Source organism: Saimiri boliviensis, chromosome 12, assembly GCF_048565385.1.
Source record: "Saimiri boliviensis isolate mSaiBol1 chromosome 12, mSaiBol1.pri, whole genome shotgun sequence".
Classification (NCBI taxonomy): Eukaryota; Metazoa; Chordata; class Mammalia; order Primates; family Cebidae; genus Saimiri; species Saimiri boliviensis.
In genome coordinates, this window is record NC_133460.1 from 58,276,254 (window position 1) to 58,303,792 (window position 27,539).

General features: G+C 55.3%; 1 protein-coding gene across 8 annotated transcripts in view; it reads left to right on the forward strand.

Annotated features, from left to right (window-relative positions):
• ZMIZ1 (zinc finger MIZ-type containing 1) overlaps window positions 1-27,539 on the forward strand; it is a 240,283-nt gene that overhangs the window by 107,615 nt on the left and 105,129 nt on the right. For 5 of the 8 annotated variants that reach the window (XM_039477942.2, XM_039477946.2, XM_074382470.1 and 2 more), the window contains one exon: window positions 21,025-21,133. In XM_039477942.2, coding sequence (XP_039333876.1) covers window positions 21,074-21,133 — 60 coding nt within the window. In that variant the 5' untranslated portion in view covers window positions 21,025-21,073. Of the gene's footprint in view, window positions 1-431; window positions 542-4,494; window positions 4,902-21,024; window positions 21,134-27,539 lie in introns of those variants that run through there. The other 3 variants (XM_039477944.2, XM_039477943.2, XM_074382471.1) reach the window with 3 other exon arrangements.

Consider the following 27,539-nt stretch of genomic DNA (forward strand, 5'->3'; position numbering starts at 1 on the left):
CTCCATGTTGGCATCCCTGCCCCACCCCTCCCCCACCCCCACATGCTTCCTTCCCTCCAGCTCTAATCTGTCAGCCCAGCCAGAGAGAGGGCCACTGGTCTCCAAGGTGATTGAATTATTGTGGGGGAGACAGGCCAGGGTTTTCTGCGTGAGTGCTTTTGGCTTCCTGCCCTTGGAGAGGGGCTGGGGGAGGTGTGTGGTGGCAACCTTGGGCCATGGATCTCCCAGACAGCCCTGCTCTCCCAAGCCAGGGCCGCATGGAGCCCTGCTCCTGCCCAGTCCAGTGCTGCTCTGCTCAGGCCCGGGTTCCACCTCCAGAGGAGCGGGCCCATCTCAGTCCAGGCCCGGGAGGAAATAGAGGAGTCGGGGCAGCTGTGACTGCTGACTCACACATGAACATTCCTTAAACATCTACTATCTCTGTGCTGCAGGCCAGGGACCCACGATGGAGAAGAGGAGGGACGCTAGCACATGAAACACTTACTGTATGTGCCGGCCTTCCAAGGGTAACTCCAAGAGTTACTGTTACTGGTAGCAGCAGGTAAGAGTTTCCGGTCTCAGTCTTAGAGCTGAGAAGGGTGCCTGATAGGAATTCCTTCTCCCACTAACCTGCGGCCTCCTAGAGGACAGGGGCTCTGTCTGGGTTCTGTCTGGATCCCTGGGGACCACAGAAGGCCAGCCACTCACATAGGACCTAGTTAGTGCCTGGTGATCTCAGTCCTACTAGAGTAAGACCAGAGAGGTGAGGTAACTAGTATAAGGTCACACAGCCGGAAACAGAGCCCCGTTTTGCCAGGCTCTGCACCCCTACTCGGTCTCTGGGGTACCACGCCTCTTCCAGGCTGAGTGTTGGCAAAGAGGCCTGCCATCCAGCTGGCACCGCCCAGCCACATGCCCACTGTGGTGAGCTGAGAGAGAGCTGGGTGGCTCCAGGTCTCAGCCTTTTCCCACTGGTATGTGTCCGTCTGCCGGTCAGGCCTCACGCACTGTCTCTCTGCAGTCTGCTTCTTCCCCGGGAAGGAGGGGCCAAGAGGGGAAAGCCCCTCTCTCTGCTCTGCTCCGCACTCCAGCTCATGGAAATGAAAAACACATTGGCTTCATTATCCCTGGATTGAATGAGCAGGATTGCCATGGCAACAGCCATCTCAGGCCCGCAAGGGGGCAGGGGAGGGGCTGGCAAGGCCAAGGCAGGTGGGGACCACGCAGTGGGTGAGCAGGCACTCCAGGCAGGCAGGCCACAGGGACAACCACCATGCGTGCCACCACCCTCTCTGGGAGGCCAGTGTCAGATCAGCATCCTTGGGCTGATGGGGCAGGCAGGCACTGTCGTCCACTGGCCTGCCCCTCATTCACTCATTCTGTCTCCTGTCCGCCTATCCCCTTCCTGCAGGGTGGTGAGGGCGGAGACGAGCTGGTGCCCTACAGCACCCCGAAGATGAAGGAGACAGATAGAGACAGGGAGGGAAGAGGGGATGGGAGGGAGCCAGGATGGAGCATGGCCTACTCCTAAGCGGGGACAGTCCCGGGGGAAGGGGCCCTTGAGGGGCATGGACTGAAGGAATGCCCCAGGGTCATCCTAGTGGCAAGTCCACCAGCATCACCGTCCTTAAAGAGGCTGGGTCCTCCAGTGTCCACTGGGACACTGTGAGTGATGGTGGCTGTGGGGCTGACCACAGTGGGTCCTAGCCCAGTGTAGCTGGACGGGGTCCACCCGATGACCCTGACCCAGGCCAGAGCCAGCTTCCCTGATACCAAAATGAACCCTCCTCTTTCCAGGGCCTAAGTGCCACCTGCCTCCTCTGTCCCATGGACTGTCACCCCAGGGCTTGCATCTGAGGGTAACACCTGGTAGGCTGAGGCCCTGCCCCTACTTTGCTCAGGCTTGCCCAAAGGAAGCAGGCAGCACCCCTTCCTCCTCCGAGTTCCCCAGAGGTGTGGGAGCCTGAGCTGCCCCTCTGTGGCGGCCCTAAGCAAACACTGCCACCTTCCTCTGAGCAGGCAGCCTCAGCTGGTCTTTCCATGTGACCGAGACAATGGGGCCCCTGCTCAGGGGAGATCAAGTGCCCAGAAGAGACTTTCAGACAGGGCCAGTCAGAGAAGCCCAGTGCCGACCCCAAGTCCAGTTGCAGCTTTGACCCCAGCCCCAGCTCAAGCCCAGCGTTCGGGGCCAGCATGCCGAAACACATTTCCAGCTGCTCTCCCACCCCAGCTTCTGCTCCAGCTAGAATGCCCCCGTCATGGCCTGTGCCTCCCCAAATCCAGCCTCCTCCCACTGCTTTCTTCTGATGGGGAAACAGAGACCGAGTGAAGGGAAGTGACCCATCCTAGGCCACGAGGGAGTCAGGACAGCGTGGCCGTGTGTGGGATCTTCCTTTCCCAGAGGCAGAGCCGTGGATTCCCACTGAGATGGACTGAGAATCCGTGTGGCCCTGCGTCCAGAGTCTTCCTGCTAGAGCAGGCTTGGGCGGGCGCAGGGAGCACCCAGGCTTCAGCCTCCTGATGGCCCTTCCCAGTGGGGAGGGGTCCGGGAGGAGGCTCAGGGGCTGACTCAGGCCAGCATTCTCTTCTCCAAGCCTTAGTCAATGGGGACAGTCCTGTGGCCCTGCCTACAAACGGGCCGCCTGCTTCTGAGGCTGGAGGTGACCAGCTGTGCAGACGCGATTGTGGTGTCACTGGTGCTGTTTGTAGCCTTGTCCTCCCGCCAAGTGGCAGTGGATTCTGTGGGGGTGACAGCACAGGCAGGAGCGATCCCAGCACCTCCCTGAGGCAGAGGCAACCCAGGGGCTTGAGCGGCCACCTCTCCACCAGCTGCAACCAGACCGCAGAGGCACATTCTCAAATGCAGGTTCCTAGGCCCTCCCAGGGAGCCGGAGCAAGGTCCAGGCATCAGTGTGATTGTAGCTCCCCAAACCCCAAACCACGGGTAGTGCTCACCTTGGCGCCCTCTGGAGCCTGGCTGTCCGGGTCACACCCCTTTGTGACCCTCTGTGGGTCTTGTCCTGCTTCAGGCCAGCCTCGGGCCAGCCCTGGGGCTTTGAGCCCATCCCTCCCTGCTCTTCTCTCTCATCCTTCCTCTACCCACAGCCCACAGTCCCCATGGCATTTGTCCCCGCCGTTGACCTCCCCTGACTTGGCGGCTGCGTGTCCCGGCCCGCCTCCCAGCCACCACCGCCACCGCCCGGCTCCCCAACACCAGCTGAGGGCGGCTGCTGGACAAGGCTGTCATTTTCCCTGCTGGGGATTACAGGTTTGGGGCTGCAGGAGTCTGGACTGGAGGAGGAGGAGCCAGGACTCACCCAGTGCCAAGCCAGAGAGAGACTAGAAACACCTCACAGGAAGGGTGGGCTAGTGCCTGGCTCTGTTTGGGCTGGGATGGAGAATTCAGTCACCTGACATTACCAGGACTGTGTGTGTGTGTGTGTGTGTGTGTGTGTGTGTGTGTGTGTATGCACAAGCATGCATGTATGCGTGTGTGCATGTGTGTGTGCATGCATAGATGTACTTCCTCTGAGGGGCAAGGGCTGTCTCTCCTGCACACGCAACTGAATCCTCCTGGGTGCGAGCCCAGCTCATTTTCCAGGTGGAAAAGACAAAACTATAAAGGGCATGGGACTGACCCAGGTCACACAGCAGGTTAGAGCAGAGCCAAGCCTGGGCTGCCTCCGGCTGCTGCCTGATGTGCCTGCCTCCTCCTTGCTCATCTCCAGGAGGTGGGGGCCAGGAGTATCAACTGGGTGACTGCAGACCCAGAGGGGGCCTGCTGCTGGAGAGGGCTCTGTGGGTGAAGTATGGGCTGGGTCTAGGGGGGACAGTGTGAGCTGGGCTCAGAGTGCAGCAGCATTGATTTTGGGTGTACAGGAGCCATTCCCAGTGGCCCACATCTGTGAACACTGGGATGGGATTAAATACCAGCAAGGTGCCCCCAGCAGACCCAAACCCCTCTAGGGGAAAGTGGGTAAGGGTATATATGCCAGGGACAAGGCCTGAGAACCCTAAGGGGTGTGAGGATTTGAGGAGGCCCAGGGCTGGGGAGAACATGGTGGCGTGGTTGTGAGCTCAGCCTCTAGAATCAGCCTGCCTGGCTTCCAGGGACGAGCCCAGTCACTTGACTTCTCTGGGCCTTGTCTTCAGGGTCTCCATGGCGATTCAATGAAGTAAATTTCTTTTTTTTTTTTTTTTTTTTTTTTTTTTTTTTTTTTTTTTGAGACGGAGTTTCGCTCTTGTTACCCAGGCTGGAGTGCAATGGCGCGATCTCGGCTCACCGCAACCTCCGCCTCCTGGGTTCAGGCAATTCTCCTGCCTCAGCCTCCTGAGTAGCTGGGATTACAGGCACGTGCCACCATGCCCAGCTAATTTTTTGTATTTTTAGTAGAGATGGGGTTTCACCATGTTGACCAGGATGGTCTCGATCTCTCGACCTCGTGATCCACCCGCCTCGGCCTCCCAAAGTGCTGGGATTACAGGCTTGAGCCACCGCGCCCGGCCCAATGAAGTAAATTTCTAACACTTAGCACAGTACGTGGTGTGTGCATGGTACGTGTTCATTAGATGCATGTTTTCCTCCTCCTCAGTTCTGTAGGTGCTTCACCATCTGATCAGGGAGACCCAGAGTAGGGCAGTTAGTATCGTGGGTCAGCTGGGAGGGTTCCGTAACTGTACCTGATGTAGCCAGCATTTCCCATAAGCAGTACCAAGTCATCCTAGGTTGGCACCCACTCCCAGGGGTGAACTGTCCAGACTGCTGGCAGCCAGAGGGACCTCTCAGAGCCAACCCTTGGCCCCTTTCAGGCCCCGTGGAGCAGGGAGCACGAGGGAGCCAAAGCTGAAGGGAGGCCTGCCTGTTCTTGGGAATTCACGACGTGTCTGCCTGTCACAAGTACCTCGATAAGGAAGATTTGTGGGTGAGATTTGCAATTCCGTTTTTTTGGAGGGTTATAAATCAGCTGCACGCACACCCAGGATGCAGCACAGGCCTGAGGCTTGTGCATGCACACACACAGATACACACACACGCCCACGTGTGCAGAGACACAGTCCAGGTCCTGCTTGATATTCCCCAGTTCTCTAGGTTGGTAAGCTCTATGAAGGGAAAATTCTGGGCCTCCAAACTGCTGCCTGCCTTAACAGGGTCCCAGAACCGTCTAGAATAAAGGATGCAAGGCTGGGAGACAGCGTATCCCCGTGGTTGGAGAGAGTGTGTTATGTGGGTTACGAGTGTGAGCTCTGGAGTCTGCCTGGTTGGGTTCGAACCTTGGCACTGTGACTTAACTAGCAATGCCCTTGGCTGTGTTGCTTTCAAAGCTGTGTCTGTTTTCCTGTCTGTGAAAGGGAGCTAATTATAGCGTGTACTACATAGGATGGTTGAGAGAATAAAACAAATCAATATATGCTGAGAGCTTCAAGCAGGGCAGAACACACAGTAAGAGCTCAGGAAGGCGCGGGGGTCAGCCTGGAATCATCATCATCATCATCATCATCATCATCATCATCATCATCATCATCAGTTCAGGGTTGGGTTTTGGAGGTCAGACCAGGGCAAGAATCCCAGCTCCACTTCTTACTGGCTATGTGAACTTGGACATACTCATGACACTCTCCTAGCCTCCAGTGCCTCCTCAGTAACAGATTATTCCTGTCTACTTCATAGGGTTGTTAAAAGGAGGTGAAGGGTGCAATATCAGACCCTCAGGAAACCCTGGCCAGCGTTGCCTCTGCCTTGAGGTGGGATTCTGCACACGGCCTCTGGTTCAGTCTCCAGGTGGCTCTGCTCCATGGCCTGTCTTCCTGTGGGAGGACAGAGTGCGGATTGTTTAGAAGAAAAGGGGAGGTTCTGGGGAGGGGAGCAGAGGGTAGGATTCCAGGAATCTCTGTCTCCTTTCACCACCAGGAAAAGGAACCGCTGGCCAGAGTGGCTTTCGCTGCCCCTGTCTCTTTTTCCACCCCCCTCCCAATGTGCACACGCAGCATTGTAAGCTGTGAGCGTGAGAACAGGCCTTGGAGACGGGCAGGTGTGACTCACGGCTCTGCCATGCACTGACTGGGTGGCCTTGGGCAGGTCACTTAACCCCTCAATTCCCTCCATCGAGGGATAATTGTGCCTGCCCCACCGGGCAGCTGGAGAACGAATTAAATGAGATAATGTGTGTGGAGCACTTAGCACAGCTCCCAGAGGTGCCCGGATAAGTGTGATTCAAATGCAGTCGCGAGCCCGCTCTCCGCCTCCTCTCCTAGCTCTGACTCTCACTCACCCCTCTTCCCTCCCACTCCTGATGCACCGACTGCATCTTTCCAGGCCAGACCTTTCAATCTTTCTCTCTGGGAAGACGGGCTCTAAGTCTAGGAGGTGCCAGTGGAGCTGTGTGAGCGAGAGTGGATGGAGGGAGAGAGGACTTTAGAAATCCCAACCTGATCCTCTGATCCAGTTCCCCTGTGCCAGCTGCACAAGGGCCAAGGTGTGCTCTGCACGAAGCCCAGCCCCTGCTGGTCCATTGCTGCCCACCCCTGAGCCTTTACTCCTCAGGGCCTTCAGCTGCTGTCAGATGAAGGCTTGCTTCCAAGCTGTTCCTGGATTTTTACCTGCTCAGCCATAAAGCCCTGAAAAGTGATGAATCTGGGGATGAGTAGCTGCTCGCACAAGTGCAGGCGGCAACGACAGGGGCCAGGGCCCACATTTTTGCAGAGCCGACATTTTTGTACCTCTCCTCCCCGACTCACTGCCCAGGCGAGCAGGACAGTGAAGCCTTGGCTGTGGATAATTGTCGGGAGCCATCCCAGGCCAAGCCTCGGTCTCCCATCCGAACTTTGGAGGCTGGACTTCTCTGTTGCCAGGGAAACCGGTGTGTTCTCGGGAAAGGAAACCACAGCACCTTAGCTGCTAAGACGCCCCCCGCCCCCAAAATGAGTTCCCTCCAAAACGGATTCGCCCCAAAACTGTCGACTCGGCAGCATCTTGCTTTCTCCCGGAGCCTGCTGAAATGATAGAAAATGAAATCTGCCCCGACCTTGTGCTTTTCACCTCTTTCTAAAACATTCCACTGTAGCACAAGGACATGTTTTGTTTTTTCTTATTTATCCTCCTCCCATGCCAGCTGGGGCTCCAAGTCCTTCTCTCCAATTGTTGACTGGAGCCAGAAGGGAAAGGACTTCTACATCTTTTTTTTTTTTTTTTTCCTCGTTCAGCTGTCAGCAGAAATAAAACAAGCAGGTTTATATTTGGAAAGCAGAGGGTCTCAGCCACCAGATCGCTATGTCCGGGGTAGGTCACAGCCTTTGTATCTTCTCCTGCCTCAACAAGGCTTGAAGTTGGATCCACAGATTTGCAGAGTTGGGGGTGAAGGGAGACTTTTTGGAGCAGGCCTGTCTTACCCACTTTGACTTTTAAATGCCATTGGAGGATCGTGGATGATTCTTCGGTGGCTGACAACACTGGACCTTGGAAGAGACGGTTTGAAAAAGAATCCCCTGGAATAACCCGAGAGCAGTCAAGGTTTGGGCAGCGTCTGGAGTGTCTGTGTCCGTTCCTGTCCATCATCGGCTCCCTGTGCAGGGAGACTGGGAGCTCTCACCTGGGTCAGAAGGTTTCCGGGCTGTCTGAGGAGTGGAGAGGAGTCAAAGCCAGGCCCGATGACCCCAAGAGTTACAAACAGGAAAGAAGGGAGTGAAATGTGTCCAGTGTTCACTTTCGGGTCCCTAGATGTTTTTGAGGATGCTGTAGAGGGGAGAAAGGGTGTGAAGAGACTTCCGTCCAAACCCCAGACTCACAGCCACCGCCCACGCCCTTTGGCCTGGGTCTTCCCATCTGAACAACTACCTGGCCCTGGGTCTTGTCCAAGGCCTTCCCTGGGCTGCCCCGTGATCTGTGCTCTCAGGGCCACTTTGGGTGATCTGGGCAGTTAATTTTTCACCTCAGAGTGACTCTCTGTTCCATAAGTAATTTTAAACAAATTCTCTTCCTGTCCCTGCACTTCCATGGGGAAAACATGACCCACCTGGGTTTTTCACCATCCCCCACAGACTCGTGTCCCAGACTGCGTGCCTGCTAGAAGCCCTGGGCGGGAAGGGGCTTGGGGTCTCCAGTGTTTTTCAGCCCCGTTTGGGATTTCCAGCGGGTCTTTCTTGTTGACTCCCGAAACCCTGTCAGATCTCGCTATTAGCATGAGGCTCTCAGAGTATAGAGTAAACTAATGAATTACAGCATGATTACACAGCACATAATTAACTTTGTAATTAATATGCAACTGCCACTTAAGCTAAAACACTGCTTATAGAGACATACAGCAATAGTAAATCACAGGTCAGAAATAGCACTTTGGAATTTTCAAAAGAATGAGCGTGAGCAGGGAATCACTTAAGGCAGCAGGGTGAGTTAATTAAAAAGCAGATGAATGGAGACAGTCCTGCTTCGTTTCAATACCTTCTCCCTTAAGAAGGACCCCCATGCCACCCGCCAGGCTGACTGGTCAAAGAGCCACTGAGCATGTGGTTTTATTTCCAAAATAAGAACAGGCTTTCCCTGCCCACTGTCTTAACCATCTGCCCAGCCACCCTGCCCCTGCTGGAGGCCATGACCCCTTGGCCCTTGGCGCCTGGCTCTACCTCTCCTCCAGGAAGCCACCCCTCCTGGCCCTAGCCCTCTGGTGGGCACTCCCAGCAGGTAGCTGGGTACTGCTTGTCTGCCTTCACCTGGATTTTAGGCTTCTGGAAGTCAGAGATGTCGTCTTACTCTTTTTGTCTACTGCTGTCTTCCCCCAGCCTCCTACAAGAGTGTTAAGGCTAGAAGATGCCTTAGAAATCGTCTCCCCCAGTCCCCACTTCACCAAGGCCAGGGAGTCCAGGTCTGTGCACTGTAGTCACACCACAATACGGCCTGGCCCAAGCAGAAATCCCCTCTCCCGTGCCTGGCTCTAGTCCGGTGGACACTGCCAGGGTAGCTGTGTGATTAGGCTGGGACCCTTGAAATGAGCTAAAGCCAAGTTCCAGTCCCAGCAACCTTATGCTCAGCTGTGTGACCTTGGGCAAGTTGTGTAACCTCTTTGGGCCTCAGTTTCCTCTTCTGTGAAGTCTGAGCTGTGGTGCCCACTTTGCCAAGTTGGAGTGAGAATCCCATGAGATGGCATATGTGAAGGGGCCTGGTGCAGCAAGTGAACTCCCAGAAAGCTCAGTGCACCCCAGCCATCCTCAGAGGTTTGGGGTGCAGGGAAAAACCAGTGACATCTTGATCAGCCCCTTCCTTCTGGGGCTGAGGAAATGGGCACAGAGAGGCCAAGCATGTGTCCACAGTGCAGTACACGTGCTGGCCTGCTTGGGACCCCCAGGCCAGGAGCCCCCTGAGGGGACACCTCTTGTCCTGTGTCTCTCCTGGGCTGGGCATGGCCGGCGCAGAGCTGACCCAGAGCAGTGCCTGGAGAATGAATGAACCGAAGGGCTTCCCCCATCCCGCCGCGCACAGCCAGGAGTCAGGCAGTCTGCCATGAAGCTTCCCTGGTCCCCAGCCCCAGAATGGTGTGGAGATAGCTCGGTTTTGGGGATAGCCACTGGGCTTTGAAGTCCGACAGATCTGGGTTTGGATCTCAGTTTTGCCATCTCCTGACCTTGGGCAAATTCCTTAATTGTTTTCAGCCTCAGTTTTCCCATCCGTAGGTGCTGCCACTCATTCATTTGACTCAATATAACCTTTGGCTATATTGTTATAAAAAGAATTCACATAGAATACCAAATATGCTGCCTGGCACAGTACGTAATGAAGGATGCACCTACTGGTCTTGTTACCATCTGGAATTATGATTGGAGATGTCAGGTGACTGCAGGAGGGCCACCCACCTCTAGGGCTTCAGGTAGAGTCCTGCTTGCTGCCTGGGCCACCTGGGCCTGCATACACCCTGGCTCCTGTCCCTCCGGCTACAGTCATTGCTTGAGTGGGACAGGGCAGTGTCATCTCCTCAGGCAGCTCACGTGACCTTCCTGCTCTGGCCTATGCCCTTCCAGGAAGTGTTCCGGGCCGCTCTTCCCACCGGGCCAGTCTTGCTGCGGGAGGGAGCCCAGGGGACCTTCAGGCAGGCTCCTGGCTGGTTGGGTGTATCCGAGGTGACAATGGCTTTCATGAAGCTGGACATGATACTGGATTCAGAATCCAGGATTCAGATCTTTCTGTGGCTTCGCTTCGCACAGACACTTTTGTTTCTGGTCCCACCTTTGTGGCCAGAGCCCAGCTTGGAGCTCGGAATCGTCCTCCCGTCCCCTACACCAGGGCCTCCTCTCTCCCCCAGCCTCTCAACCGGCCAGCAGGCCCTCCCTGCCTCTTCTCCGCCTCTCCTCCAGCCTCTCCACCCTGGGGCCACTCCCGCTAGGTCAGTGTTTCTCAAAGCAAGTCCTGGGGAAAACTAGTTCTGTAGGATTTTAAAATGCGTTTAGTGAGAAAAGCATTTTTGCAATCCAGTAAGGCTGGGAGAAGCCAGGTTTGGTAAGGCCCTTCCCACGTGAGCGCGATTTTGCGATCTCCCAGGAGAGAACAGAAGATGCAGCCTTCCCCAACTCATCTAACCAGGGATTCCTTTGCTCAGGAGCACCTCATGGGACCTGGTTTCCGAGGAACAGATCTGGGCAGAGCCATCTGGGGTGTCCCAACCACCGGAACCCAGCGTGGCTTCTCTCTGGTCTCCTGCTTTACTAGAGACAGGGCCCACCCAGGCAGACTCCACTTGGGCATCCAGGCCACTGCTGGAGGATCTCACTTGTCCGAAAGCTCCTATCTTCATCCATCCTTCCCTCTGGAACATTTGTGACTGTCCGTTGCCACTAGAACAGAGTCCCTTCAGCTCCTCCACCTGGCATTCTGGCTAATGGCATGAGACCCCTGCCTCCCTCTCACCTGCAGCCACCCACGACTTCCAAGGTGCCCCGCTGAGCCATCGTTCGGTTCCCAGAGGGCCTGTGGAGTGGTGGGATTTAACTCCCTAATGAAGCACCCAAGCCTCTGGCTCCAGCTTCCTCCTGCCTCTGATGGAGCCGATGAGGCCCACCAGGGCACTCTGTCGAGTGAATGCTCACCTGCTCAGGGCTGGGCTAAGTTTCCTAGTCACTAACCAGTGAATCAGCACAGCAGCCTATGCAGGTGTGCAGTTATGATGACTGTTGTTACTATGAATAGATGAGGGACCTGAGGCATACTCAGGCTAGCATTGTGCCCCAGGGCACCGAAGCCAGCAAGTGTCAGAGCCAGGATACTTGAACCTGGGATATCAGAACCGAGGCAGCTTGGTGTCCTTAAGCACTCAGCTATAATGTCCATCTAAGATGGGGTGAAACATGGGTCAACTCGTGAGGCTCTGATACCAAAGAGCTTTGTAAACTGTAGAGTGCTGTGCACATTAGAGTGTCAAGTCACCAGGCAGCTTCGGAGCACCTCGCATGATTTTTATCTCTGTTGGCTTTCAGCAGGCAGCCGGGAGGCGTGTTTTCGGGCTGCCTGTGGGGTGCCCAGCCTGTGCTTGGAGGATTCCAGGAATGAAGGCTCTCCACTCTTGGGCCGAGGTGGCTCGGTCCACTGAGTAGCCCCACACCCAGAGACTCCCCTGAATGAGGATGGGGCCAGATCCAGCTGCCCACCCCTCCCAAGCTATAGGCTTTCTGGAGAGTGTGCCAGCCCCAGATCTAGGAACGCTGGAAATCTCCACAGGGAGCCATGGGGGCGGCCCGGGGCTTCTGCAGGAGCCATAGCCGCTTCCCAGTAAGAGCCAAGCTCTTGTTCCCAGCACACTTGGCATGAGCACCCTGTCCTACCCCACTCCCACGCCTAAGGCAGCTTGGAACTCCCCAGGGCAGGCCCGTTTGAGCTGTCTGTGGGCTGACCGCAGGGCTGGCCTGGGCAGGCATCAGCAGGGGTGGACTGGAGGTGGTTGGGGCAGAGAGAGCTGAGAAGCTCAGGGCAGCTGGGGCTCCTGAGGCCTTGTTGTGGGCCCTGGCCCCGCCTCTCATCCACAGTGGTGCCTTCAAGGCTCTGCTCTACCTGTCCTGCCCCAGGCCTCAGTTTCCTCATCTGTAAATGTTAGGATAGGCCTGAGCAGATGCCCAGATCACTTCCAGATCTAAGTCGTGAGGACTGTTCACTGTTTTTCCGTCTACCACTTTTAGCTCAAATGTCCGCTTACTGATTCCTATTTCCCCAATTTTCTGTTTTTGTTAGAAATTAAAATATACTGAGTGAAAAGCAGCTAACTAAAGGAGTACACGCAGAGGCTCAGGAAGAGCAGTCGTTGCCCTGGCTCACCCACACCTTCCTGTGTGGCTAGGTAAAAATCACCTACCCACTCTGAGCCTCAACTTACTCATCTGCAAACTGGAATAGTACTTGTTTGCAGATGAGACTGTGATATAAGGTTGCTTGAAACTGGCTCACTGTCCACAGATGCTCTTAGCTTGAAAAGAACCCGGCTGTGACTCTCAGTTTAGGAGAAAGAGCAGAGTCAGGAAACGGAAAGTTTGCGTGTGGTTCTGCTTGGTGGCCTCAAGTTAAGCCCTCCCGCTTTGGGCCTCTGTTGGCTGCCCTTTCAAAAATAGACCACCTGGAAGACTTCATCTCTCATGTGTTAGTACCAGGTGGTTAACGGTGGCTGTGCAGAAGTGTGTGTGGAGGATTGGCTGGGCACGTCTGGACTCACTGGAAAGAATGCAGTGATTGATTAGCCCGTGCCTGCTATCGGTGTGGGAGGTGGGGGGTGGTGGTGTGGATGCCACCTTCACCTCCTGCATACCAGCATTACCATCCCTATGTCAGCTGGTCCTTAAGGGCTGATCTAGTTCTGTCTGACTCTCCCTGGGAGGGGTGCCGTTGACCCTGCCCCTATTTGGAGCTCCTGCAGAATGCCAGGTGGGATTTGGAGCCGTGGGGAGCTGGGGGTAGAGAGGGGACAGTGGAGAATACCTCATCATCGCTGGAGCCAGGGTATAGGAACATCTGCTAGGTATTTACAGCCTTCTAGAGGGCACCAGCTGGTGGTCGGGGGGGTCCTACCTCTGTCTACAGTCACATCCTTCCCCATATCCTCCAAAGACCCTTGGGTAACTGTTCCCACCCCCTTTTCCCCACTTCATAGCATCTGAGCCTGTGGAGCTACAGACAAGAGCCTCCAGGCAGAGCCAGGACAGGGCCACTGCATGAGCACCGCTATCCTGCGAGAGGCTTGTGGCCTGGGCCCAGCACTAGACAGGCCTGTGACTCCCTGTCTGCATCCCCCTCAGCACTCCCCAGCAGCACTAGTCCCCTTCCTCTCACTCAGGGAAGGTGGGGCTGGGGAAGGCAGTGTCTAGTCGAGAGAAATCTGCCACATTGCCACGGAAAACATGATACAGAAAAGCACGGGCTTTGTAATCAGACCTGGGTTGAAATCCTGGCATTTATCAGTAGTGTGACCCTGAGCAAGTCATTGGACCTCTCAGAGGCTCAGTTTCTTCAACCGTAGTGCTGTAATAATAATTGGAACCGCATGGTAGAGTTTTGAGGCTTAACTGTTAAGACATAGAGAACCTAGTGTTTAGCACGCATAGGTTCGATAGTTGTTGGGTACCTCTTTCCACTCTGAGGAAACAAAATGTAGGGGTGTGGCCTCCTTGGGAGTTAGAGAAAGCCCACAGGGGCTTCTCCAGAGCTGAATCCAGCCTTCTTTTACCTCTTGGAAAGATAAGCTGTCAGAGAAGTTCACTGTAAGGTCAGGGATTTGGAGTATGGCCAGAGGATGGCAGGAGGGTTTGGCCTCAAGGGCATGGCCTAGACCCTCTAAGGTGTCATGTGCCCAGAAAGACAGGGCACACCAAGTGCAGCTGGGATCCCAGCCCAGTGTGGGCAGGGTCAGTGGGCAGGCCCCTTTGTCAGGGCCACATCTCCGAGTGTTTCCCCAGGAAACCGTCACTCTTGGATTAAATTCTGTGTCCCAGGGCAGGTTGTTCGGCATAGCCACCTGGGGCTGACCCTCATGAAGCCCCTGCTCTGAAATGCCAAGACTGCCTTGTGTTATCCCATTAGCTAACACTGACAGTGGGTGCGCCCCTGAACAAGGATGGCTGTTGGGAGATTGGATCATGGAGAGAAGTGGGTCCACCCTTCCGGAAGCTTTTAGTGCCAAGCCAAAGCATCTGTGGTCAGGCAGCATGGAGCCGTGTCAAGCCTTGGCACAGGAGCCCTGCCCTGCTTGAGGAAGGAGGGACTGAATTCTGAAGAGCTGTGGTCCGAATGCAGAATTTTAGTTTTTGAAACACTGTCCCCTAAGTATTCATTTGCTCAGCTCCTCAACGCAGTGGGGGCAGGACGAGATGCACTTTCCTGTTTGACAGATGACGACTCAGGCTCAGGAAGGTGCAGCGGCCTCCCGCAGCCTCACAGCCAGGAGGTCTGGCTCTCAGGACCACCGCCTACCCAGGGGCCCCGCCCTGTGCAGTGACTCAGGCGGGCCCAAGGGCCTGCTCCAGTTGTCCTGCTAAGAGTGGAAGCAGCTGGCCCTGTGCAGCTGCCCGGAGCTACCTCTTCCGTCCCTCTCCCCATCTCGTCCCCCGTCTCTCTGCCCTTCTTTCCGACTTCCCTGAGGTAGGCACAAAGTCACTCTCCACACTACTGTCCTTGCTTTGCCACCACCCTCTTCTTCTGCATCCAGCCTGCGTGCCTGAGGCAGGCTACCGAGGGTTGGGAATGCACGAGCCACCTGTCATGTGACCACAGGCAGCTCCCACACCTCTCCGAGCTTCCACTCATTAGGCTTTAAGGTGAGGAAGGCATCGGTCTACATCAGCACTTGCCTAACCTTGGTCACTTTCATCCCATTTATACTGTTTCAAATGATTCTTTTTTTTTTTTTCTTTTTTTTTTTTGAGACAGAGTTTCGCTCTTGTTACCCAGGCTGCAATGCAATGGCACGAACTCGGCTCACCGCAACCTCCGCCTCCTGGATTCAAGCAATTCTCCTGCCTCAGCCTCCCAAGTAGCTGGGACTACAGGCATGCGCCACCATACCCAGCTAATATTTGTATTTTTTAGTAGAGATGGGGTTTCACCTTGTTGACCAGGATGGTCTCGATCTCTTGACCTCGTGATCCACCCGCCTCGGCCTCCCAAAGTGCTGGGATTATAGGCGTGAGCCACAGCGACCGGCCTCAAATGATTCTTTAATTCACTTAGGTCTGCTATTGCTACCTAATTTAACTGCATCCTAAATAATAATATTCATGAGCTCATCAGTCCAAAAACTTCACTATGAAAATGTAAAAGGTTTGTCCATGGACCTTCTAAAGTCATCCTTGTTCCACCCGCAGTGCTTGTCTCTCTCATTTGGAGCCGTCAGCGAGGTAACCAACGTCTCTCTGAGTCCCAGGATCTTTGGATTCTGGCTAAGTCATGGATCTTTCAGTTCTTACTACCCTGGATCTCATGTATACCCAGCAGTAACCATGTGCACACCTTCCTGTTCACCCATCGAGAGCACCTGCTGGGTACCGAGTCCTGGGCTAGGCTAAGGGATCTGTAACTGGAAGACATTGCAGCCAGCCCTGATCCAGTGCCACTGAGATGGGGGGGGGGGGTGACAGGGACATGGGGGATAGGAGTGGAAACCAAGAAAGAGAGTGACAGTTGAGCCAGACCCTGATGGGTGGCAGGTAGCCAGGCAGAGGCAAAGGCATGGAGGTGTGATCTTGAGAGCAGTCCGGGAGGCAGGGAGCAGCCCCACCCTGGTGATGAGGGATGTGTCTGGGAGTGGCGGGGGCTGGGGCCAGGCTGAGGAGGATCCCGACTGATGCTGGCACATGAAGGTTGGCAGGTCACTCCTGAGCCCAGGGCTCTTGGTATCCGTCCCTCTGGTACTCTGAGGCTGGTAGAGGGGCTGCCTGGGATGTCCTGGCCCCCTAGGCTCCCCATCCTGGCCGTGTCTTGGAACGCAGCTTCTGCACTGAGGCTGTAGGCAAGCCTCCCACTCCTGCCACTGGCACCACTTGCCCCAGGGGACCTGAGCTGCAGATGTGCACGGTGATTGAATCATTTCTGCACATCACTGCTCACACAGCTCCTCGGGGACCCCCCACTTGCCTGTGCAAGCTGTCATGAGATGTGTGTGCTCAAGTGCCTCTGTGCTGGCATCCAGCACGGGCACATACCTGCTGTGAAGTGTGCAAGGGGGCACGTATGTGTGTGCCTACGCACACGTGTGTGCTGTGCAAACCCCTGGCGCTCTGGGCATTAATGTGGACTGATAAACTAGTGAGGCCTCAAAGGTGGGAAACAAAACACTTGTGTTCGGACAGCTGACTGTTCGGTTGGCTGCCACCCTTGGGAGCCAGCTGCCTGCGGAGCTCCACATTTTTATGAGGCAGCTAGGAGCACCTCATCCCCGTGTCCAGGGAGGAGCCTGCTGAGGGCTGTTTGCCTCCCCCAGCCGCTGAGACAGGAGAGATGCTTCTCTCCTTGCTGACTCGGCAACCTGGAGATATCCAGGGCCCTACCTGGACCTGCCAGAGGGTCTCCAGGCCAGCTCTGCTCACGGTGCCCTCCTGTCCTCTTCCTCTCCCCACCTCCGCCTCCCGTCTTGCTGCCTGAGGGCACAAGGCAGGTGTTCCAGGCCTTTTCAGCTCTCAAGAGTCTATTCTCTGAGCAACCCTATGCGCATAATAACGGTGAACGTTTTGAGCAGGTCTGCTAGACTAGGCGCCGCCTAGGGTAGACACCCTCGCTTTGCTGGGTGGTAAGAAGTGTAAATGGAAGCTTGGTCCTGAAAGATGCCCCACGGGAATTGGGAAGACCGAGCTGACCCCATGTCACCATCCAAAAACTTCCATTTACCAAGCTAAGCCCAGCCAAGCGTAAGGTGCGAGGAGACGCGCACAGCTGCGGAAGGGGCAGAGTCGTGGCCTTGGGCTGCCCTGGAAGAGTGGCCCTGGACCTCCCCACGGACCTGCCTTGGGACAGGCTTTGTAGCTTCAAAGGCAGGCATTCTCCTCTTGTGGGGATGGAGTTTTCCGAACAGCCGGATCTCCTCACGGGGAATCCTAAGAGGCTGGCATTTGACAGGCTGCCAAAGGCTGGCCAGCCGGATCCTGTGCCTTGCAGGCAGCGAAACGGAGATCCAGGGCTCTGTCTTATTCAACAGCAGAGCAGGGTCCTGATCTCCCATGCTGATTAGCTTTGCATGGCTCCTGGCTGCTCCAACCAGGAGATGTGGGGTGGGGCGGGGGAGGGGGCGTCCTGAGCCAGGATGGGGTGGCCTGCTTGGTCCCACCCCCCACTCAGGGGCAGTAGAAAGGGCTGAGACCAGGGGTGCATCCAGACCAGGCTGACAGTGATCTGTTGGACAGGAGCCGGGCCTCGGGGGCTCTAGAGCTGTAGGCACAGAGGATTTGTATCGACTTGTAAAGGCTTAAAGGGAGTCCAGGCGTCCGGAGGCAGAGGCAGCAGCCCAGCGGAGAGGCGCTCCTGTGGCGAAGGGTGACCTCTGCTGGCCACAAGGTGCATGCCACCTCCCAAAGCCGGCCAGTGTGCAGGAGCCCAGTGGTGCAGGTGACTGGATTCGGGCCGGTTGGGTGGAACAAGGAGGGCATCTCTTTGGGCCCAGTCACAGCCCGAGGTGGGGAGCTACCAGGAGGTCCTGACCACCAGTCGTGGGAGTGGAAAGAACAGCACATTAACAGTTGGAAAGGCAGAATTTCAGCCCAGCAGCTTTCTGACTGTGTCACCTCGGGCAATTTGCTTCACCTCTCTGAGCCTTTTAAGGATGAAGAAAATTAGCATTGCACGGGGCCTGGCCTGGTGCCTGAACATGGCAGGTATAGAGCAAATGGAGGGTCCCAGCCTGCCCCTCAACAAGCTGTCTCTTGCACACCTCCCTCAGCCCACCCTTCCTCTCTTTATGCCTGGGACCCCTTGCCCTCTAGACCTTTGACCCCTTTACTGCGGAGACTAGAGCCTCCAGTCTCCTCCATTCCTGGGGTTAGGAACCCCAGTCTTGCATCACTGACCTCAACATTTTAAAAATGTCACCTCACCTGTAGGGGCCTCTGTAATCAGCTGGACATTTGTTCTTTTATTTATTGATTGATTTTTGAGACAGTCTCACTCTGTTGCCCAGACTGGAGTGTAGTGGCATGATTTCAGCTCACTGAAACCTCCGCCTCCCAGGTTCAAGTGCCTAGTGCCCTGTGGCCTTGAACAAACCACTGATGGGCCCCAGGCTCCTCAGAATAAAACCAGCTGAGCAGGGGAGTAGGCGGGGGACCTGAAAGCACCTTTGGCCCTTAATATGCCCAGAATCTTTCCATCCAGCTGGGTGGACCTAAGCACCTATGCCTGCCTGGGGCTTCCAGGCACTGTCATTCAACAATCAGTTACCAAGACCCAAGGGCTCAGCCCCTGGACACAATGTTAGGGGAACACTCCTATTCAGAGATAGACCCTTATAAGGTTACTGAGTTACCCCTATGCAGCAACCTGTTCTGCAGATGGGGAAACCAAGGCCAGGAAACCAGAGAAGCCCACTCAAAGCCCATCCTGGCTGGGGACACCTGGGTGCTCACTGGAGGGAGAGAGAGGACGAAGGGCTGGGAACCATACCTGGCACCTCCACAGTGCCCAGGTCTGGCCCCCAGTTCACTTAGGTTTGTCAACAGCGCCCCCTGCTGGCTGTCTGGGCCGCCGATGGCCCTTTGTCCTGGTGGGCAGTGGCCTGCGGACGTGGGGGAGGAAGACCTGCAGGCATGAGGTTTCTTTGTACTTTCTAACATCTCCTCCCGCCAGGAGCTGAGCCAACCCAGGCCTTTGTGGGGAGGGTCTCCGTGTCCTAGCTGTTTACGGAAGTTGTATTCTCCATTGGGACCCAGGTCTTCACCACCGCCTAGGTATCACATGGTGCTGGGAGACCACCAGGGTCCTTTGGCTCTGACGGGGCCTGGCATTAGGAACTGAGATGGCCTTGCTGAAGGTAGCACTGTCTTGCTACTGCTCTGGGCTCTCTGTGTCCTTGTTTTCCCCACCATGGTTTGTCCCTGGCCCCAGGGGCCTTTGTCAGGTGGATGCTGGCTGAGAGTCTGTAGGGGTAAACTCAGGAGGACAAATTCAGACCCTGCTTGGGGGGCCTACAGAAGTAGCAAGTGAAGCTGCCCTGATCACACCCCTGCCACCCCGGACCACACACACAAACACATACACACATATCTGTATGGATACATACATACCCTGGCCCCTCCCCAGGACCTGTTCAAGAGAGAAAATTGTAAAGGGAAAGCCAGGATTCTAGAGCTGGTTCCTACCCAACAAGCTGTAACCTCCAAGCCTCGGTTTCTTCATCTGTAAAATGGGGATGTAACTATTTTCTCTTCTCTGTGCCGTGCCTGGACCAGTACCTGACTCCTAGGAAGAGCTCAGCACATAGTCCTCTAGTAGGTAAACATGGGCTTGGATGAAGATGTCTTTGAACACAAAATGATTTCATCCTAATCTCCACATGCCCAATCCATCTAGCCTAGCACCTCACACAGTGTCATTATTAAAAAACATTTCTTGGGAGAGTGGAAGCATGTACGGATGAGCAAGTGGAGACTGAAGGTGTTTCAGTGGATGGGTGGGCGGGAACAGGCAGGTGTTTGTGTTTATTATTTTTACTTATTTATTTTTTAAATATTCTTTGTGGGTGCTCCCTCACCCCCTCCTCCTTCCCCAGGCAGGCATTTCGATAAATAATGGGTGGAGAAATTGGACGTCAGGTGTGATGGGTGGCAGGTGGGATGAATGGACAGTTGGCAGGGTGAGGGTGGAAGAACTAAATATGGGCAGAACCCCCACTTTTCCTGGCTTGCTGGAGAGCTCCAGAAAGCACTTCTCAAACGGGCAAATTCCCAGATGACCCAGCAACTCCACTTCTCATCGTATGTTCTCTAGACTAACCCACACACATGTGATGTGCCAGTGTGAAAAGTTATTCCTGCAGCACTGCATTGATGAACATTTGGAAACAACTTCAGGGTCCCTCGTTTCAGGCTGGAGCGTGGGTCCCCTGAGCAGAGGGGCCTTGTCTGGGGCCTCAGGCCTTAGAAGAGCACCCGGTCAGATGTTAGTTGGATAATGCTTCATCATGCCTAGGAATACTGTGCAGCCATTAAGAAATGAAAAGGTTCCTTATGTCTTGATGTGGAATAAACTTTGAGATGTATCATTAAGAGGAGAAAGAAAGCAAGGTCCAGATAATGTGTATAGAATGCTATTGTTTTATGTTTGTTAAAAAGTGGCAAAGGCCGGCGCGGTGACTCACACCTGTAATCCCAGCACTTTGGGAGGCCAAGGTGGGCAGATCACGAGGGCAGGAGTTTGAGACCAGCCTGATCAACGTGGTGAAACCCCGTCTCTACTAAAAACGCAATAATTACCTGGGCGTGGTGGCATGCTCCTGTAATCTCAGCTACTCAGGAGGCTGAGTCAGGAGAATCACCTGAACCCGGGAGGTAGAGGCTGCAGTGAGCCAGGATTTGGCCACTGCACTCCAGCCTGGTTGACAGAGCTTGATTCCTTCTCAAAAAATAATTAAAAAAAAAAAAAGTGGCAAGGGATAATGTGTGTAGATATTTGCTTCTAGATGAGACTCTCCAGAAGGGGGACTGATGGCACTGGTTCTCCTAGGAAGCTCACTGGGGGACTGGGGATGGGGTCTGGACCCAAGAATGGATACCTTTGTGGACTTTCTGATTTTTGAACCATGCAAACAAATGACCTTTTTAGACACAAAAACAAAAGAAGAGAGAAAAGAAATGTGTGCACCTGTCTGTGCAGTTCCTTCTCCCCTGGTGGACATGCCTGGCGGACAGTGCTCACATGTGTCACACGTGGAAAGCACCCAGAAGCACTTCCTGCCCTCAGCCCATTGGGGTACCCCAGGTGTGGCCCCACAGGGCCCAGCAAAGAGCTCTGGAACCTACCAGTACTGTGGCCAGAGGGCAGTTGGGAGGCTGGTGCAAGGTTGGCAGGCCTGGCATGATCCAGTGACACCCTCGCCTTTCTCTTCGCAGGCTGGACAACGTTCATGGCTCTAGGGTAGAACCCAGCGAAACGGCCAGAATGAATTCTATGGACAGGCACATCCAGCAGACTAATGACCGACTGCAGTGCATCAAGCAGGTGGGTGTGGGAGTGAGGCACACTCCGAGGGTGGGGCCGACGGGGCAGGCACAGCATAGGCATCTGGTGGGTGCCTGGTGGGGCGGATGTCGGGGTTTCCTGACCATCTGTCTTGAGATGGCATGCTGGCACCGACCAGTCTGATGCTGGAATCACATTCCCGGGTTTTAGTTCCAATGCTGCCCTGTCCCTTCCCTTCCCACAGCCTTCCCAGCTGTGTGACTTTGGACCAGTGTTGTGGCCTCTCTGATCTCTGTTTGTGTACAAGGATGCTGTGAAGCACCTGGCACTACCATCTCCCTTTACCACCTCCCTCCCAGACCTAAGCTCCTCGCCCTTTTACTCTAGTTGTTCTTAAAAAAAAAAAAAAAAAAAAAAAAGAGCCGCAACGTGGGTGTGGCAGGCTAGGTGTGGCAGCTCACACCTTTAATCCCAGAACTTTGAGAGGCCAAGGTAGGACGATTGCTTGAGCCCAGGAGTTTGAAACCAGCCTGGGCAATACAGTGAGACCCCATGTCAGTTAAAAAAAAAAAAAATTACTAATTTATTTAAAAATAAGAACCCATTATCGGCTGGGCCCAGGGGCTCACGCCTGTAATCTCAGCGCTTTGGGAGGCTGAGGGAGGAGGATCACTTGAAGCCAGGACTTTGAGACCAGCCTGGGCAACCTCATTTCTATTTTTTAAAAAAGAAAAGAAAATCCCACAAGAGAAGGAAATTGTATCATTTTACAGAAAAGGAAACAAGTACAGAGAGGGGCCGGGGGTAACCTGAGTCCACTCAGCCCCTCTGGTGCTGGGAAGACCTCATTCCAGAGAGTGCCATCGTCCCCACCCTGCTGAAGCCCGTACCAATCCCAAGAAGTGAGCTGCCCAGGAGTTCCTCTGTTTGGATTGCGGGGAGGCGGGGAACCTTTCACAGGGGCGCCCCCCAGCGGTGGCCAGGAGTGACGCGCCCGCCCGCTGGGCCCAGCTCTGGCAGCCCAAGCTGGCAGCTTCCCTGCACAGACCCAGGAATGTTGTTCACTCCCGGAAGGACTGGGTACAGCGAGAGGGGCACGGGCTTTGGTGTCAGGCGACTTGGACTCAAGTCCTTACTCTTCTATGGACCCACGGTGGGATCTCAAGCTAGTCCTCCATTTCTCTGAGCCTCAGTTTCTTTATGTGTCAAATGGGGCCTATCTCATAGGATGCTGTGAGGATGTTGCAGGTGACGCACGTAGCCCAGCCCTGGTGTGTGGTGGTGATCAGCTAATGGCAGTGGTGGCCATTGTCCTCAGTATGTCAGTGACAGGGAAGGGAGTGCTGGGGCTCGGGCCTCTGGCCTGGACCAGCTTAACAGGAAGCTCAGGCAACCAGCGTGGGCTGCTGGGCCCCGGCTCCAGCAAGGTGGAGCTCACAGCTCCTCCCCATCCAGCCTTCCCTTCCTGAGGGCCAAGAACCAGAAGGAGCCTCGCCAAGGTGCCTGCCCAGTGGAACTGAGGCTATTCCTCAGGAATGAGGGATGCATGTCCTCTCATTAGCATTGAGCAGGGCAGTCTTGAAGCCTGTGTGGAGTCTGCAGAGAGGAAATTGAAGGAGACTTGTTACAGATTGAACCCAGCCCAAATGGCTCTTCCAAACGCCAATTACGCGCCTCTGCTCACAGTGGCAGAATAGAAACCAGACGCCAAGACTCCCTCCTCCCCCGCCCTCCCTCCTCCTGCTCGGTTCTGCAGGGCTCTCTCTCAGCTCTGCCTTTCAGCCCATTTCTCCCACCCTTGGCTCAAGTGGCAGTCACCCTGCCCCTCAATGGGATGCTCATGTCTCCTGTACCTAGGCCCCCCACGTGGCATCCTGCTGAGACCTGCTCTCAGCCTCTTTCCTCTCGGCACCCAGCTCCATATCACCAGGGGTCAGGGTGCACCTCACTTCCTTGGCCCTCCCTGGGTCCAGCTGGGGCAGAGGCCCACCAGAAGTCCCTCACAGCATGGCACACAGCTCAGTCACCATTCCGCCACTTACAAACTATGCAGCCTTAAGTTGCTGCCTCACCTCCCTTCATCTATAAAATGGGCATCATAATGAATGCACACTCAATCAGCACATGCCAGAGCCTGCACCACCCTCCCCAGCTGCTCCAGCACACACATGCACACACACAGAGGGCTCTGCCTTTGAACCAGACAGTGGCGCGTTTGTGAGTGTGAGCAACCTGCCCAGATGCCCCCTCGGCCATCCAGAGCTCCCTGCGTACTCCGTGCCCCTCCTGCCACACCTCCCGTCAGACATAGCTCAGTGCTGACATCTGTCTGCTCACAGCTGCCCTAGAGGGCAGCCTCGCTGGCTGGGGACTGTTTTCTCAGGAATCCTGTAACCTAATCGGAAGAGAAAGGCAAGCATGTCTGCACATGCTGGGACGATGGATGTGTCGGCTGTGCAGACTTTAGGCTGGCAGGGGCTGTGGTTCCCTCCCCTCTCCACCAGCCTTCCCTTCCGGCCCTCACCTTGCTTGTAGCCTTTACCAGCATTCACCAACCCCTGCCCTCTGCATCTTGCTGCCCATGTCCCTTGCAGCCTCTATCTCAGCTGCCTTTGCCCCTTCTCAGCCTCTTGGTACTGGGAGACCAGTGCTCCCTCTCTGCAACATGCCCACATTGAGAGCCCTGCAGATCAGCTCATTCCTGCTCAGCAGTTGCCCTGAACCCAGGAGCCCTTCTGAGCATCTGTACCCCATCCTTGAGCTTGGACACTTCCTGGGCACCCAGCTATCTCACCTAACTTCCTCGGTCGCCCTGGAGCTATGGGCCCTATAGGAATACATCAGGTCTCCCACCAGGCTTGGGGGCAGAGGACATGCTATATTCATCTCACAATCACGGAGTCTAGCATAGGGCCCAGCTCAGAGTGGGGCCCACCTATTTTGGGTGGGCTGAGGAGAGGGGTAGACTGATAGATGGATACATAAGGGAATGGATGGATGGACATATGGGCAGACGGTTAGACGGCTTGGCGTGTATAGATGATGACTGGATTAACGAACAGGTAGGTGGGTGTCTGGATAAATTAACTTCTGGATGAATGGGTAGATAGGTAGATGAATGAAGGGATGGATGAGTGGTGGATAAAGTGGTGAGTGGATGAACGGGTGGGTTGGCAAGCAGACGGATGGATGAATTGATTCATTCTGGATGGATGGATGGATGGATGGATACATGCATAGATGGATGGATGAATGAATCATCTGATTCACAGATGGACTGGTAGACAGGTAGATTGATAAGATGAATTCATCATTTCAAGGCATTGGTATGCCCTGCTCCTGCTCCAGCAGACTCAGTGGCCATTGGTTATAGCCCAGTTCCTTGGAGGAATTATAGAGATGGGCAGGCTTTCTGGTGGGGAACAGAGTACCAGTGTCCAGTAACAACCACAATTAGGGAGGCCTCTGCCTATGATTCAAACATGTGCTCCCATCCCCGGTCCATCAATGGCTGGCCAAGCTCCGCCCTGCCCTGCCCTGGCCCCTTCCTCCACGTGCCACTGGGGCCCATTCTGCAGTGGCCACGTTGCTGGCCTACAGAGCAGACACACTGTGTGACTCCTCCTCAGTCATTTCCCATGGGGCCCAGCCTTGTGCCAGCCTTTGAGGTTCCCCAGGTGAACAGGAGGCTGCTTCTCCCCTCAAGAGAAACAGGGAATGATAGACGGGCCCTGGCTTCAATAGCAATAGCAGTCTTTACCTGGACTGTGCTCTGCAGTGAGTTCCTCGTGGTTTCTCAACTTCGCAGCAGCCCGGAATGCTGTCACCACCGCATTTCACAGATGAGGGATCTGATGGGCAGCCACGTCTCCTGGGCTGCTTGGCTCAACAACTGAGATGGGGTTTGGACCATGTCTGTCCTGCTTAATTTCACTAGACCACTTTGTCTCTCTGTGCACTTCAGGCACCTCATGGTTGCAGTGGGTGACAAGGGCACAGAGAGGGGAGGGGCTTGGCCAAGGCCAAAGTGCCAGCAGGGTCTTCCCACCGAAGTACCAGCAGAGTATTCCCACCAAAGTGCCAGCAGGGTCTTCCCACCGAAGGGCCAGCAGGGTCTTCCCAGCATTTTGGGAGGCCGTGGTGGGAGGACTGCTTGAGCTCAGAAGTTTCAGTCCAGCCTGGGCAACACAGCAAAATCTCATCTTCATTAAAAATCAAGAACAACAACAAAATTAGCCAGGCATGGTGGTGCACACCAGTAATCCAAGTTACTTGGGAGGCTGAAGTGGGAGGATCACTTGAGCCCAGGAGGTTGAAGCTGCAGTGAGCTATGAGCCTGGGTGACAGAATGAGATCCTGTCAAAAAGAAGAAAAAAGAAAAAAGCCAGCAAATGGGATACCTGATGTTTTCTGTAGCAGTGAGATGTACCCACAGCCTACAGGCCACACAAGTTGTCTGGGGTGAGAGCAGAGGGTCCCAGAGACTGGTGAGACACTGAAGGCTGAGCATTCAGGTGCCAGAACCAGACTGGGCTTCTGAGACTGACCTCAGAGGCCACTAATGCACCCAGAGCCCCAAAGTGGGGTGCTGTGACCAGCTGGGGACAGGCAGCTCTGAGGCAGCATGCAGTGGCTCCCGACCCTGTTAATTGGGTGTGACATCACTGAAATAAACGGAACAACTCAGTTAGCAGGGGCAGCTGGTAGGCGGGAATCAGCCGATTGGCATAGCTTTCCACATGGAGCCGAGATACCAGCTGTGGCCTCTGAGGGGCATGCTTTAGAGAACGGGCACAGGAGGCAGAGGTGAGGACCCGCCGCCGCCCTCTCCCTTATTTCTGTATGTTGAAGTTCCTCCCATCTTGCACAGGTCAGATGCAGAGAGTGTCGCCTCTGCAGAAGGAGCCGGGGCTGAGGGTGGCCATGTGCAGCTGTGCTTCCAGGGGAGCCTTTGGGAGACAGAGTCAGGGCCAAGGGCAGCCCCGTGTGGGAGTGCCGCATGCCCCGGCCACTTTGCCAGGGGCCATATAAGCCTCCTCTTGTTGAAGCCTCACTGTGGCCCTGTGACGGGGGGGCTTTGTTGTGACTTCCCTGTCCTCTTCTCTCCTATACCTCTTTCTCTCTTTACTTCCATGGAAGGAGGACATTCTCATTCATTTCACTTTCCTCCACCGATTTTTTAATATCTTGCCTTGCATGAATGACATTGTAGCAACAGTCATGGCAACTTAAGCAAAAGAAATAAAAGTTCCACCACCAAGCCATGCTCTGTCATCCCCATTTTACAGATGGGGCTACTGACGCTCCAAGAAGTGAGGGGACCATGCTAGGTCACTGGTTTGTAGGCGTGAAGGCAGAGTGTGGGCTCCCATAGCTCCCCTGCTGATTCTGGGCCCCCCACCCGCCGCAGCTCCTAAGGCCCTCCCTGCCCTGGCCCTGGGGCAGGCTCGCGTTGCAGGTGGAATGGAGGGACTGCCCTGTGTGGCTCCTGTTCTGCTGTCTCTCCCAGCACGAAGGCAACGGGACCTCAGAAGGTGCCAGTTACAGCCAAATGAGGAAAGAGCCCCATCCCAGAATCTCACCTTTGCCTCTAATCTGCTCCTTGTCCCTAGCCACATCATTTGTCTCCTGAATTCAGTGCCCAACTCAGAGGGCCTGGGGAAACAGTTAAGAGTGAAGGGGGCCATGGGAACCACCCCTCCGCTTTGCACCTTACCCACCCCACCAGCCTTGCAGCCTGGGCCTGAAGCAGAACCAGGAGGCCCCGGCACCCTGGCACCAGAATTTCGTCTCTGTTGACTCAGACTCTCGCCTGGCAGGGGCCTGAGCTCAGGCTGACCTCCCCAACCATGCCAGCGGCCCTGAGAGGATCCAAGCAGGGCCCAGTAAGTCACACACAGCAGACCCTAGTGGGACAATGGTCTAGGCACATGTGCTCCTCACCCTCCCAGCTGGCTGTGGCCTCCCCCAAACCCCTCACCTTATGTGGCTATGGCAGAGCAGGCTCCAAAGCCAGAGCTGGTGGGAGCCCAGACCCGGGCTTTGGTGGCGAGGGCTGGGAGGTGGGGGTAGTCAGGAAGGAATCTCCAGGGCCAGCCTGTCCTGGCTCCGGGGTCAGCGGGGAGAACCCCCAGACCCCTGCAGGGATTGCCTGCCCCCACCCCCACCAGCATCCGGAAAGTACTCTGCTGTCTGACGTCATCAGCCTTCTCTAGACCTCAGTTTTCCTGTCTTTGCAATGGGACTACTAATCCACCGGGTTAGGGGAACGGGTGGGTCAGGCATGCCAAGCACAGGGGGTGAAAGCAAGCATGAGAACACTCAACGATCCCGACTACCCCTTTACCCCTTTCCGTGAACCTCCTTCCCAGTGAGGTTGGGGTCGTCCTGTCCCAGACCCCGCCCCCCACGCTGCCCATGCTGGCCTCGTTCCTGGAGCCTCAGC